The 14,175-nt window shown below is 37.7% G+C and overlaps 1 protein-coding gene across 1 annotated transcript; it reads right to left on the bottom strand.

The window, feature by feature from the left end:
* Positions 1-12,706: 12,706 nt before the first annotated feature.
* LOC119042467 (olfactory receptor 6C2-like) lies at positions 12,707-13,664 on the bottom strand. Its single transcript, XM_037136188.2, is given in 3 exon segments — positions 12,707-13,494; positions 13,497-13,548; positions 13,551-13,664. Coding segments are annotated over 3 exon segments (954 nt in total).
* Positions 13,665-14,175: the final 511 nt, after the last annotated feature.

The following is a 14,175-nucleotide window of genomic DNA, read 5'->3' as shown; positions in this document are numbered from 1 at the left end:
ACCAACAGAATCAGGTCATATACTGTAATATTCTCCAGCCAATTGGCTCAAGCCAGTTTCCCATTGGACTCGGCTAGGCTCCACAGAAGCCCCATGTCTTCTATATAAGTGGAATTTTCTTAAAGTCTTGTAGTTCCTTAAGTTCATCTATTCCTGCATTCATAACAGAATATATTACAGAATAATTAATTTTTTCAGAAGAATATGTTTGAACCTACCCTTTTCTCCTAAAATCTCTAGGAAATCTCTACATTTAAATCATTTTTCTCCGACTCTTATCAATCTCTCTGAATTCTCTGCTTTTGGTAGAAATATCTCTATCTGATTCTGTTTTCTGTGTTTTATTTTGCCTTCTGTGTGCTTTTTTCTCTTTCTGTACTTTCTTCTCTTCTAGTACAATTATTTGATGCTCCACTGAATATCTGCCATAGGTCCTCATTTCCATTACTGTTCCCATCTCTGACTTGTTTTATGCACCAGAGGAAGTTTCCCCACACAGATAATGTTGAAGATCTTGATGAATATTTTCTGTACCTTTGCTTCTTTTGTGGGATAAATTTGTAATAGGCCTTTAGAACTTGGTTAATGCTATCTCATTTTATATTGTGAGGTTTTTTTGTGTACATAACAAGGCTCAGGCATCAATAAATCATATTAATTATCATTTGTATATGTTTCTCTGCTACATTCAGAGTCTCTGGGTGCTGATTTTGGATATATCTTTGAGAAGAGAGATGTGGAGAGATTTATAGGCAGTGTCTCAGAGTGAATTTTGTTCCAGTCTTAAAGAGTCCTCAGTGGCAAACTAAGGACCACAATTTATTATGTCTGAAACTTTCTTGTTCTCTATTTTTGTCATGCAAAAATCAGGAAGAGGGAGATCAATGTTTCTGACAATGAGTCTTTGTAGATAAATTGGTAATTGCTAAGAAAGAAAACTTTTGTGGTAGTATTTTCTGTGCACATTTTGGTTTTTCTGATTAAGAGGGAAAAACAATTCACATGCATATGGGTTAGAAAAATTATATTCTCACAATCACTCCTGTCAATCTCTCCACTATTCCATACAGCTTTTAGAGATAGTAGGTGATGTTAGACATTGATCTGATCCCATACAACCCTCCCTTCCCTGTTTGTACTAACCTGTGGTCTTTGGCAAGTTTGCATTTTCATCCAGATTTTCACAATTGATTGAGTTAATGATCCACTTTTATAAAATAGCATCTGTGGCTTTAAAAACATACAGTACTCACATCCTCAACAATTGGAATGACTGCAGTGGGCTGTTTTATCTTATTGTTCCTAATAAGTAAATAAAAGGTAAAGTGTGCCACATGAGCCTTTGAATATTATACAATTTAACATGTTTTATATTGGCTCCCTGTTCATAGTCTATCATTTTCTTAATGGAAGTAACCAAGTTTGTGGGGCTTAACAAAGGAAGGAAGTATATTATCTTCCATTCTATGAATCCAAACCAGAATCAAATAATAGTTTCTGAGAGACACAGTCTTTTACATGCATAATGAAAAAGAGAAACATAGCAGCTACCCCTCCCCTAGCAATGACAGAATTAGAAGAGAGGACTTTAACAGACTTAAAATTCCTTAATATTTCTGCTTTAAGAGAGATTATTGTGAAATCCTTAAAAGGGAGGGTATGAACTTTGCAGAGTCTATATTAGCCAGAGAGACACAGGTTTTTATCTGCCTTTTAAAGGACAGGCACATGGGGATCAATTTCCTGAGGAAGCTAAAGATGCCCTGTGGACATAAATTCAAAATGTGCAAATAAACCTCAGTTGTTGATAACTCTGAGAGCAAGTTGTACACATATGGTTGAAGAGAGAAGCTCCTGAGAGACCATGATAAGTGTTTAATGAGAATATCTGCCACAGCAATGAGGTTTGTGAAACTGAGAGGAATGTAGTGAAGTCCCTGGGGGATTGGTACACCTGACCATTGTGCAGCATAGTTCCTATTGTGCAGTGTTCCTGTTATTTCTGCCATTAGTAATCAAATTTGGCCAGTGCTCAAATCTGTTATAAATGAATGTCACTTTGCAGTGGATTACAACAACCTTAGTACCATGGAATCCTTCATTAAGATCTGCATACTTAATACTACTGGAATTAACACTCCATCCAATCATCAACTAGAAAATATTTTGCTTTTATCAATTTGGCTAATATGTTTCATTCTATGCATAGTTGTACAGTCTCTCAGGAGCAATTTGTCTTTACCTTTGCAAAAACAATACATTTTCACTCAACTCCCCCATGGGATACTTTAACATCTCTGCCAGTACACATAACTTTACAGGAAAGATCTTAACCACATCCAACTCATTCCAGGAATACAGGTATGACATTATATTGATAACGTCCTCTTGAGAGAAAATTCAAATGATACGTACACTCACATGGGATCTATAAACACTTGTCATAAAACTTCAGTTAAGGTCAGACCATTGCATCCTGTAAAATTGAAGGCTTTGCTACTTCAGTAAAATTACAAGACATTTCTCATTAGTGCAGTGATGATTCATATCTGATGCAGTAAGAAACTAACTCTTCTCTTTCATCAGCACTTCTTACTTTAATGCAGAATCAACATTTACTGTTTATTTGGGTTTCAGAGGTAACTTGTTCCTCCTTTGCAAATTTGGTTTAAGTACATTATGCTGTTAGATTGAAGTGTACAACATAATGATTTGATATTTATATATTTTAAGAAATGATCACCACAGTAAGTCTGGTTAACAGCCTTCACCATACATAGTTACAGAATTTTCTTTCTTCAGTTGCTGTTTACTGACATACATGTAGGCTCTATAGCAATAGGCCTGATGGCAGGTGGAGTGGGGGAAATGAAGGTGGAGGATGCAGTATTTGTCTACAGTGACAGCTGAGTCAAGCGCAGGAACAGAAGTGCACAACCAGGTGGGAGTGGGCAAGGCTGATGGGGTTGGAGAAGCAAGTGTAGGCCAGGTCCAGAGTCTGCTGAAACTGGAACCACTGCCTTCTCTAGCTGGCTACCTCCTAACCTCAGGCTAGGCTTGTGGGTTCTCTGAGTGTACATTTCTATAGGAACTGGACAGACTGAACAAAGGAGGAGAAGCAGGAGCTGTTGTCCTCTACGTTAAGCTCTGGAGCCACCAGTCCTATACCCCTATCTCTCTTGCTTGGGTGGGGTCATAGATGGGCAGCCTGGCTCTGGGATACCTCACCTGAGCAGTGTCTTAAAAATATCCATGGTTTACAGGTGTTAGTCTTCTCCCATGGTGTCCCAATTTACCAATGCTGCGCTACAGGCGAGCCCTAAGTGAGCACTACAAGTTCTGGACTAATAGACAGGTTGAGGAAAGGGATGGGGCAGGAGCTGGAGGGGCTCTGGGGCACTGCAGCATGGCATTGGTGAAACCAGAGCCAGGATGCCACTGGTCAGCACAATGACCACATTTCCCTTTTTAAAGAACCCTTGGGCCTTGTGAACATTCATGGCCAAGTCCACCTGAAGGTCCACATCCTCAGTCCAGGCCTCTTACACTGGGTCCTTACATACTATGGGGAAGATGCCACTGTACAGGTGGCCTGGTGAGCTGTCTGTTGATTATGAGTCACAGCAATAATGGCGTTGTGGGGTGGTACCTGGACACCTGGTGAGCAGACCTACCAGACTTGGTGAAGTCGACTATGGCTATGAAGTCAACTATGCCCCACTGCAGCATTTGAAGGAGACCTCCATGGTACCCATGGCAGCAGCTTTTGTAGGGTCACTTGTAATGGGCATCAGGTGTCATTATCACCAACAGTTCACTGGAATTCCCTTTTCTCCACATCCTCTCCAGCATTTGTTGTTTGTTGATTTATTAATGATAGCCATTCTGGACAGATGTGAGGTGATATCTTATTGTGGTTTTAATTTGCATCACTCTATGAACATTGGGCTACATAGGTTTTTTTGGATTGATGTTTCAGGGTTCTTAGGATATAAAGCTAGCAGTGAAATTGCTGGGTCAAAAGGCAGATCCATTTTTAGTTTTCTGAGAAAATTCCATACTTTTTTCCATAGTGGTTGTACCAGTCTGCAATCCCACCAAGAGTGCACTAGGGTTCCCTTTTCTTCACAACCTCTCCAACACTTGTTTGTTGCTTTGTTTGTGACAGCCATTCTGACCTGCATGAAGTGATATCTCATTGTGGTTTTAATTTGCATCTCTCTGATAGGTAACAATATAGAGCATCTTTTCATGTGTCTCTGGATCCTCGGTATGTCCTCCTTGGAGAAGTGTCTGCTTACGTCCTTTGTCTGTTTTTTTAATTGGGTTGCTTGTCTTCTTAGAGTGAAGTCCTGTGAGTTCTTTATATATTTTGGAGATTAAGCACAATTTGCAATAGCCAAGTGTTGGAAGCAACCTAGGTGCCTATCAACAAATGAATGCATCAAAAAACTATGGCATATTTACACAATGGAATTCTATGCAGCAGAAAGAAAGAAGGAGCCCCTTCCCTTTGCAACAGCATGGGTGGAATTAAAAAGCATTATGTTAAGCAAAATAAGCCAGGTGGTGAAAGACAAATACCATATGATTTCACCTTTAACAGGAATCTAATCAACAGAACAAATGGACAAGCAAAATATAACCAAAGACACTGAAATAGGGAGCAGGCTGACAGTGACCAGAGGGGAGAGGGGAAGGAATTTCAGGGGAAAAGGAGAAAGGCTTGCAGGAACAAGTATGGGGGACACATGGACAGAAAGAAGGGGGATTAGAAATGGGAGGGAGGTGGGGAAGGCTGAGGGGGGTGGGCTGGGAAGGGAGCAAAAGGCAGAAAACTGTACTTGAACAACAATTTAATAAAAGTAAAAAAATTCATCTCTCTGATGGCTAGTGATGTTGAGCATGTTTTCATATGTCTATGGGCCACCAGTATGTCCTCCTTGGAGAAGCGTCTATTCAGGTCCTTTTCCCATTTTTTAATTGGATTGTTTTTCTTCTTGGTGTTGAGTTGTAAGTGTTCTTTATGTATTTTTGAGTTTAAACACTTGTCTGATGTATTATTGGCAAATAGTTGCTCCCATACTATCAGTTCTGTTTTTATTTTGACAGGCGCTTTAGCAGAAACTTTTTAACTTGAGGTAGTCCAATTTGTTTATTATTTTTTTAATTTCCCTTGCTCTAGGAACTACATTGTCAAGAATAGTGCTATGTAGGGTGTCTGAAAATTTAGTTTATGTTTTCCACTGGGCCTTTTATGGTATCATGACTTATATTAAAGTCTTTTATCCATTTTGAGTTTATTCTGGTATATGATGTTAAGTTGGTGATCTAGTTTATTTTTTTTTTGCATGTACCAATCCAGTTGTCCCAACACCACTTATTGAAGAGGCTATTTTTACTCCATTGTATGCTCATGCCCCCTTTGTCAAATATTAATTGACTATAGAGACATGGGTTTTAAAATTTTTATTTAGTTATTTTTCAAGTACAGTTTTTTGTTTGTTTCTCCAATCCCAGCCCACCCTTCCCCATGCACCCCACCTCCTTCCCATTTCCACCCCCCTTAGTTTTTGTCCATGTGTCCTTTATACTTGTTTCTCTAAATACCTTCCATTTTCCCCTTAAATTCCCTCCCCTCTGCTTGTTGTCCCCTGTTCTCTATTTCAGTGTCTTTGTTTTTATTTTGCTTGCTTGTCTGTTTTGTTGTTTAGCTTCCTGTTAAAGGTGAGATCATATGGTATTTGTCTTTCACCACCTGGCTTATTTCACTCAGCATAATGCTTTCCAGTTCCATCCATGTTGTTGCAAAGGGTAGGAGCTCCTTCTTTCTCTCTGCTGCATAGAATTCCATTGTGTATATGTACTACAATTTTTTGATCCATTCATTTACTGATGGGCACCTAGGTTGCTTCCAACTCTTGGCTATTGTGAATTGTGCTGCTGTGAACATTGTGGTGCATAGGTTCTTTGAAATTGATGTTTTGAGGTTCTTAGGATATAATCCTGGCAGTGGGTTTCTGGATCAAAAGGCAGGTCGATTTTTATTTTTCTGAGAAAATTCCATACTGTTTTCCATAATGGTTGTACCAGTCTGCAATCCCACCAACAGTGAACTAAGGACCCCTTTTCCCCACAACCTCTCCAACATTTGTTGTTGGTTGCTTTGTTTATTATAGCCATTCTGACTGGTTGTAAAGTGGTATCTCATTATGGTTTTAATTTGCATCTTGCTGATAGCTAGTGATATTGAGCATTTCTTCATGTGTCTCTGGATCTTCTGTATGTCCTCCTTGGAGAAGTGTCTGTTCAAGTCCTTTTCCCATTTTTTTAATTGGGTTGGTTGTCTTCATAGAGTGGAGTCCTGTAAGTTCTTTGTATATTTTGGAGATTAAACCTTTGTCTGAGGTATCATTGGCAAATATGTTTTCCCATACAGTTGGTTGTCTTTTTAATTTAATACTGTTTTCTTTGGCCATGAAGAAACTTTTTATTTTGATGAGATCCCGTTTGTTTATTCTTTCCTTTACGTCCCTTGCTCTAGGCGACATATCAGTAAAGAAGTTGCTGCGTGAAATATCTGAGATTTTCTTGCCAATGTTCTCCTCTAGGACTTTACTGGTGTTATGACTTACATTTAAGTCTTTTATCCACCTTGAATTTATTTTGGTGTATGGTGTAAGTTGGTGCTCAAGTTTCATTTTTTTTGCATGTAGCTATCCAGTTCTCCCAACACCATTTGTTGAAGAGGCTATCTTTACTACATTTCATGTTGCTGCCCCCTTTGTCAAATATTAATTGACTGTAGAGAGTTGGGTTGATTTCTGGGCTCTCTATTCTGATCCATTGGTCTATGTTCCTGTTTTTATGCCACTACCAGGCTGTTTTGATTACAGTGGCCTTGTAATACAATTTGATATCAGGTATTGTGATTCCTCCTACTTTGTTCTTCTTTCTCAAAAGAGCAGCTGCTCTTCGGGCTCATTTATGGTTCCATATAAATTTTTGAAGTGTTTGTTCTATGTCTGTGAAATATGCCATTGGTACTTTAATAGGTATTGCATTGAATGTGTATATTGCTTTGGGTAGTATGGACATTTTGATGATGTTAATTCTTCCAATCCATGAACAAGGTATATGTTTCCATTTGTTTGTGTCTTCCCTGATTTCATTCTTCAGGGCTGTGTAGTTTTCTGCATACAGGTCTTTTATCTCCTTAGTTAGTTTTATTTCCAGATATTTTATTTTTGTTTTTGCTATATCAAATGGGATTTTTTTTCTTGATTTCTGCTTCTGCTGATTCATTGTTTGTATACAAAAATGCCTTTGATTTCTGGATATTGACTTTGTATCCTGCTGTTTTGCCAAATTCATTAATTAGTTCGAGCAGTTTTGGGGTAGAGTCTATAGGATTTTCCATGTACACTATCATGTCATCTGCAAACAGTGACAGTTTTGTTTCCTCCTTTCCTATTTGGATGCCTTTTATTTCCTTCTTTTGCCTGATCGCTGTGGCTAAAACTTCCAATACTATATTGAAGAGAAGTGGTGAAAGTGGACATCCTTGTCTCATTCCTGATCTTAGTGGAAAAGCTTTTAATTTTTGCCCATTGAGTATGATATTGTCTGTAGGTCTCTCATATATGGCCTTTATTTTATTGAGGAATGCTCCCTCTATTCCCACTTTGCTAAGTGTTTTTGTCATAAATGGGTGTTGCACCTTATCAAAAGCTTTTTCCACGTCTATTGATATGATCATGTGGTTTTTGTCTTTGCTTTTGTTTATGTGATGTATTACATTTACTGATTTGGGAATATAGAACCATGCATTCCTGGGTTGAATCCCACTTGGTCATGGTGTATGATTTTTTTGATATATTGTTGGATGCAATTTGCCAATATTTTGTTAAGGATTTTAGTGTCTATGTTCATCAGTGATATTGGCCTGAAGTTTCCTTTCTTTGTTGTGTCTCTATCTGGTTTTGGAATTAGGATGATGCTGGCTTCATAAAAAGAATTTGGGAGTTTTTCATCTTTTTGGATTTTTTGGAATAGTCTGTGAAGAATGGGGGTTAGCTCTTCCTTATATGCTTTGTAGAATTCTCCTGTGGACCCATCTGGTTCAGTGCTTTTGTGTGATGGGAGTTTTTTTATTACTGCTTCAATTTCTTTTGCTGTTATTGGTGTGTTTAGATTTTCTGCTTCTTTTTCATTGAGTTTTTGAAGATTATATTTTTCTAGAAATGTGTCCATTTCCCCTAGGTTTTCAAACTTCTTGGCATACAGTTCTTCATAGTAATTTCTTACAATCCTTTCTATTTCTGTGGTATCAGTTGTAATCTCTCCTGTTTCATTTCTGATTGTGTTTATTTGTGTCTTCTCTCTTCTTTTCTTGATGAGCCTACAAAAGGCTTGTCTATTTTGTTTATCTTCTCAAAGAACCAACTCCTGGATTCATTGATCCTTAGAATTGTGCTTTTAGTCTCTATGTCATTTAATTCTGCTCTGATGTTGGTTATTTCCTTCCTTCTGCTTGCTCTGGGCTGTCTTTGTTGTTGTTCTTCAAGTTCTTGTAAGAGTGTGGTTAGGTTGTTTGTTTGAAATGTTTCTATCTTCTTTAGGTAGGCCTGTATTGCTATAAACTTCCCTCTCAGGACTGCCTTGGCTGTGTCCCATAAGTTTTGGGTTGTGTGAGATCGTTTTCATTTGTTTCCAAAATGTTTTGATTTCTTCCGTAATTTCATTCTTGACCCATTTGTTGTTTAATAGCATACCATTCAACCTCCATGATTTTGGGTGCTTTGGGTTTTTTCCTTTGGGGTTGGTTTCCAGTTTCAGTCCCTTGTGGTCAGAGAAAATGCTTGGTATGATTTCAATTTTCTTGAATTTTTTGAGGCTCGTATTGTGTCCTATCATGTGGTCTATCTTTGAAAATGTTCCATGTGCATTTGAAAAGAATGTGTATTTAGCTTCTTTGGGATGAAGGGCTCTATATATATCAGTTAAGTTCATTTCATCTAGGGTGTTGTTTAATGCCACAATATCTGTGTTGATATTTTGTTTGGAAGATCTGTCCATTTTTTATAGTGGGGTGTTAAAATCCCCTACCCTAATTGTGTTGCTGTCAATATCTTTTTTGAAGTCCTCAAAGATTTTCTTTATATATTTGGGTGCCCCTATGTTTGGTGCATATATGTTTATGATGTTAATGTCTTCTTTGTGGTTTCTTCCCTTATTATGAAGTCACTTATTATGAAGTGACCTTTGGGATCTCTGTTTATGGACCCTTTTTTGAAGTCTATTTTGTCTGATATGAGAATTGCTACCCCACCTTTATTTTCTTGTCCGTTTGGTTGGAAAACTTGTTTCCAGCCTTTCACTTTTAGTCTGTGATGGTGTTTTGCCCTGAGGTGGGTCTCTTGTAGGCAGACCCCATGTGTGGGTCATGCTTTCTTATCCATGCAACAATTCTGTGTCTTTGGATTGGAGCATTTAATCCATTTACATTTAAGGTTATTATTGATAGGTACTTACTCATTTCCATTTTTGTACCTGTGTTCCTCTCTGTCTCCCTTTTTTCCTTCCTTTTCTTAATGCAGACTTTTTAGTATATCTTGTAGAGCTGGCTTGGTGGAGGCATATTCTTTTAGACTTTTTTTTGTCTTGGAAGCTCTTTATTTGGCCTTCTATCTTGATTGAAAGCCTTTCTTGGTAAAGAAGCCTTGGTTGTAGGCCTCTGTTTCTCATTACTTGGAATATTTCTTGCCATTCTCTTCTTGCTTGGAGTGTTTCTATTGAGAAGTCAGTGGCTAACCTTATTGGGGCTCCCTTGTATGTTACTTTTTTTTTCTCCCTTGCTGCCTTTAAGATTCTCTCTTTGTCTTGGAATTTTGCCATCTTAATAATAATGTGTCTTGAGGTGGGCGCCTTGGGGTTCCTCTTGAATGGGACTGTGTGTGATTCCTGGATTTGTGTTACTTTTTCTCTCATCAAATTAGGAAAATTTTCTCTCATTACTCTTTTAAATACGTTTTCTATTCCTTGTTCTTCTTCTTGTCCTTCTGGTATTCCTATTGTTCAGATATTATTATATTTCATATTGTCTTGCATTTCTCTGAATCCTTCTTTATTCTTTCTGAGCCTCTTTTCCCTTTTTTGTTCTTTCTGTGAGATGCTTTCTACTTTGTCCTCCAACACACTAATTCTATCCTCTGTCTCATTTACCCTATTTTTAATGCTTTCTACTGTGTTTTTTAATTCAGAAATTGCATTCTTCATTTCCTCTTGGCCCTTGCTGATATTTGCTATTTCCTTTTTCATGTTGATGTAGTTAGCAGAGAGATCATTGTAGTCCCCTATAGTTTCTGGTAGCTCATTGTGAGCTTGTTGAATTTCCTGATAACCAGTGCTTTGAATTCACTATCTGATAGTTGATTAGCCTCTATTTCATCTAACATTGTTTCTGAAGTTTCTGTTTTTTCTTTCATTTGGAGATTATTTCTTTGTCTTGCCATTGTTTGAGACTCTTCTTGTTAATCTCAGCTTCTAAAATTGATCTGTTCTGATTCCCTGGCTTTATGGTGTGAACTTCTGTGGTGTAATACCTGTGGATTTTAGTGGTGCAGACTCCTTCCGGTATCTTGATGTTCTCCGTCTCCACCTACTCTCGCGCTGGTCCTTGACCTGGTTACTGCGGCTGGTCGCCTACTACTGCTGGGCATCTGGGTTTCTATAGCCGACTCCTCTGGTGCCCAGGTCTGTCGCAGGGGCTGCGCTTCAGTAGCTGCCTCCCCGGTGCACAGGCCCATTGCTATGGCAGTGGCACAGGGGCCGTGGGGGATCCTGGCGCCCGTAGCTTACTCTGCCACTGTCTGGTGTTTCAGCGTTGGTCACAGTCTCTAGTCTTTTAATTTCATAAATGCTGGGTGACCAATGGTTTATTGTGCTATTTCTCTATAGATCAGCCAGGATTTTCACCCGTGAGTACTACAGGAGCTAGAATCCACTCCTTCTACTCTGTCACCATCTTCCCAGCATCCCCCAAGACATGGGTTTTTTATGGGTTTCATATTCTATTCCTTTGATCTATGTATCCTTATGCCAGTACCAGAGTGTTTTGATTAAAGTGGCCTTGTAATATAGTTTGATATCAGGTATTATGATTCCTCCAACTTTGTTCTTTTTTGTTAAAATTGATGTGGGTAATTGGTTCCATATAAATTTTGAAGTATTTCTTCTACATCTGTAAAATATGCCATTGGTATTTTAATAGAATTGCATTAAATCTATAGATTGCTTTGGGTAGTATGGACATTTAGTGATGTTAAATCTCCTAATCCATGAATATATTGTATGATTCCACTTATTTTTATCTTTCTCAGTTTCTTTCTTCAGTATTCTATAGTTTTTCGAGTACAGGTCTTTAACCTCCTTGGTTAAATTTATTCCTTGGTACTTTATTTTATTTATTATTATTGTTATTATTTGCTGCTGTAGTAAATGGGATTTTTTGTTGTTTCTCTTTCTGATAGTTCATTGTTGGTGTACAAAAATGCCTTCGATTTCTGAATAATGATTTTGTATCCTGTTCCTTTGCTGAATTTACTTATTAGGTTGAGTAGTTTTTTGGTGGTGTCTATAGGGTTTTCTTTGTCCACTACCATGTCATCTAAATAACAACAGTTTTACTTCTGCTTTTCCATTTTGAATGCCTTGTATTTCTTCTTCTTGTCTGATTGCTGGGGCAAGACCTCCAGTACTACTTTAAATAAGAGTGGTGAAAGCAGACACCCCTGTCTTGCTCCTGACCTTTAAAGAAACACTTTTAGTTTTTGCCCATTTTATGATCTTTAGCAGTAGGTTTTTTTGTATATGGCCTCTATTATGTGGAGGTATGCTGCCTCTATTGCCACTTCATTGAGTGTTTTTTTATCTAAAATGGGTGCTGTATTTTGTCAAATGCTTTTTCAGCATTAATTGATATGATCACATGAATTTTGTCTTTCATTTTGTTTATGTGGTATATCATATTTATTGATTTGAGAATATTGTACCATCCTGTATCCCTGAAATAAATCCTACTTGATAATGGTATATGTTCTTTCCAATGTATTGTTGAATTCAGTTTGATAGTATTTTGTTGAGAGAATTTTAGTATCTATGTTCACCAGAGATATTGGCTGGTAATTTTCTTTCTCTGTTATGTCTTTATCTGGTTTTGGGATGAGGATGATAGTGGCCTCATAAAAAGACTGGGAGTCTTCTTAGAGAAAAAAAATTCAGTCTATATTTATATCTCCTGAAAAATGGGAAGGAGAGAATAATGAGTTTTATCAAACAGAGAGATAAGATGGTCATTTCTGTAGACATAGATCATCATCACTATTGTTCCTGGGACATTTGGGGCTAAATTAGGGCATATCAGTCATAGTAAGAGAAGCAGCTGAGCACCATGTGATCACAAATTAATGCTGTCTACACTTCTTGGTTCTGTAAGTAATGATAGGTATATTGTTATAAATGTTTACTGAAGATTTATCCTCATATATTCCTGGGAATACAGCTAAAAATATCAATACACGTATCAATTGTGGGAAGTTGGTATAATGGAATAGGGTTGTGATGTAGAAAACTACAACTAGTATACAGTCAGGGAAAAATAAAATGGAAATAGAGAATCCTTTTGTAATTTGCCATTCAGTATCCTTTAGTTGTTTGAGACAGATGGAGCCCTTTTGAGTATGTTTTTGAAAGCTTGTACCACTTGCTTGTTCCTTAGAGTATAAATAAAGGGATTCGTTACTGGAGCAACTGAAGTGGTCAGCACTGACACCACCTTATTAACAGCTACTCCTTCTTTTGAAGATGGTTTAATATAGATAAAGATGCAACTTCCATAAGTGATTGAAACCACAATGATATGGGAAGGACATGTGGAAAAAGCCTTTTTTCTTTGCTGGGCAGAAGGGAATCTGAGAATGGTCCTGATGATATATGTGTAGGACATACTTATACACACCAAGGTGAAAATGAGTGTCAACACAGCAAGGACCAAGACAAACTGCTCTATAAACTTTGTGTCTGAGTAGGTAATCTTTAGAATGGGAGCAGCATCACATTCAAAGTGATCTATGACATTGGAGTCACAAAACTCAAGCTCAAAGCCCATGCCGAATGGTCGAATGATGATGATTAGAGCAATCATGTAACAGGCAATAAGGAGCTTGATACAGACTCTGTTGTTCATGATGGTCATGTAATGCAGGGGTTTGCAGGTGGCCATGTAATGGTCATAGGACATGGCCAGCAGGGGAAAAAACTCAGCCACACCTAGGACAACAATAAAGAATAATTGAGTGGAACATGCATTGTAGGTAACAGTGTTGTCCCCAGATGCCACTATGTAGAGGAATCTGGGAATGCACACAGTTGTAAAGGAAACTTCCAAGATGGAGAAATTTCGAAGGAAAAAATACATGGGTGTTTTAAGGTGAGAGTCATGATGGTTATATTCACAACAACACTAAATAAGTAGGTTAGAAACAAAAAAAAATAAAAAGCAGAATCTGTAGTTTTGGGTCATCTGTTAGTCCCACCAGGATCAATGTAGTTATTGCTGTGTAATTTTCCACCACTGATTCCTGACTATGGCCTGTCCTGTGCATAAAAATAAGAGAGAAATAAACTATCAGCATGCAGCAGGTAAAAGTGTTAGCTAAGCCAAGATTTCATTTCCCTTATTACCTTGTAATTAAGAATGTTGTTGGAGTGATACTCGATAATTAACCACTAGTGCTACCAGACTTGTGCTACTGAACATTAAACCACATGCCAGCCAGAAGGGTCTTATTAAAGATTCTTATTACTATATTGTTTAGTATTAAATAAATAGTAGAGGGATTTTTATTATGAACAAGCCCAAGAAAATAAAAGTATTTTACATTATCTGTGTTGTAAACAGAAAAGCTATGTCATAAAATCTGCATGCTTTGTCATGTCAAGACATTAATACTTTGGAGAGATCCAAGATGGTGGAGGAATGAGTGGAGGCTTCACTAACCTTCCCGAGGACCAATCTGGAATTATAATTAAGTTGTAGAGAAGTCATTTGGAATAAACACTTGAGCACTAGTGGGAGAGAAGACTTATAACCATGGACAGAGAGAAGAAATAGCT

The sequence above is a fragment of the Artibeus jamaicensis genome, unplaced genomic scaffold, assembly GCF_021234435.1.
Source record: "Artibeus jamaicensis isolate MK-2021 breed Jamaican fruit bat unplaced genomic scaffold, CSHL_Jam_final contig_233, whole genome shotgun sequence".
Classification (NCBI taxonomy): domain Eukaryota; kingdom Metazoa; phylum Chordata; class Mammalia; order Chiroptera; family Phyllostomidae; genus Artibeus; species Artibeus jamaicensis.
The sequence above is the reverse complement of the archived record's forward strand: the minus strand, read 5'-3'. Positions and strand labels throughout refer to the sequence as shown.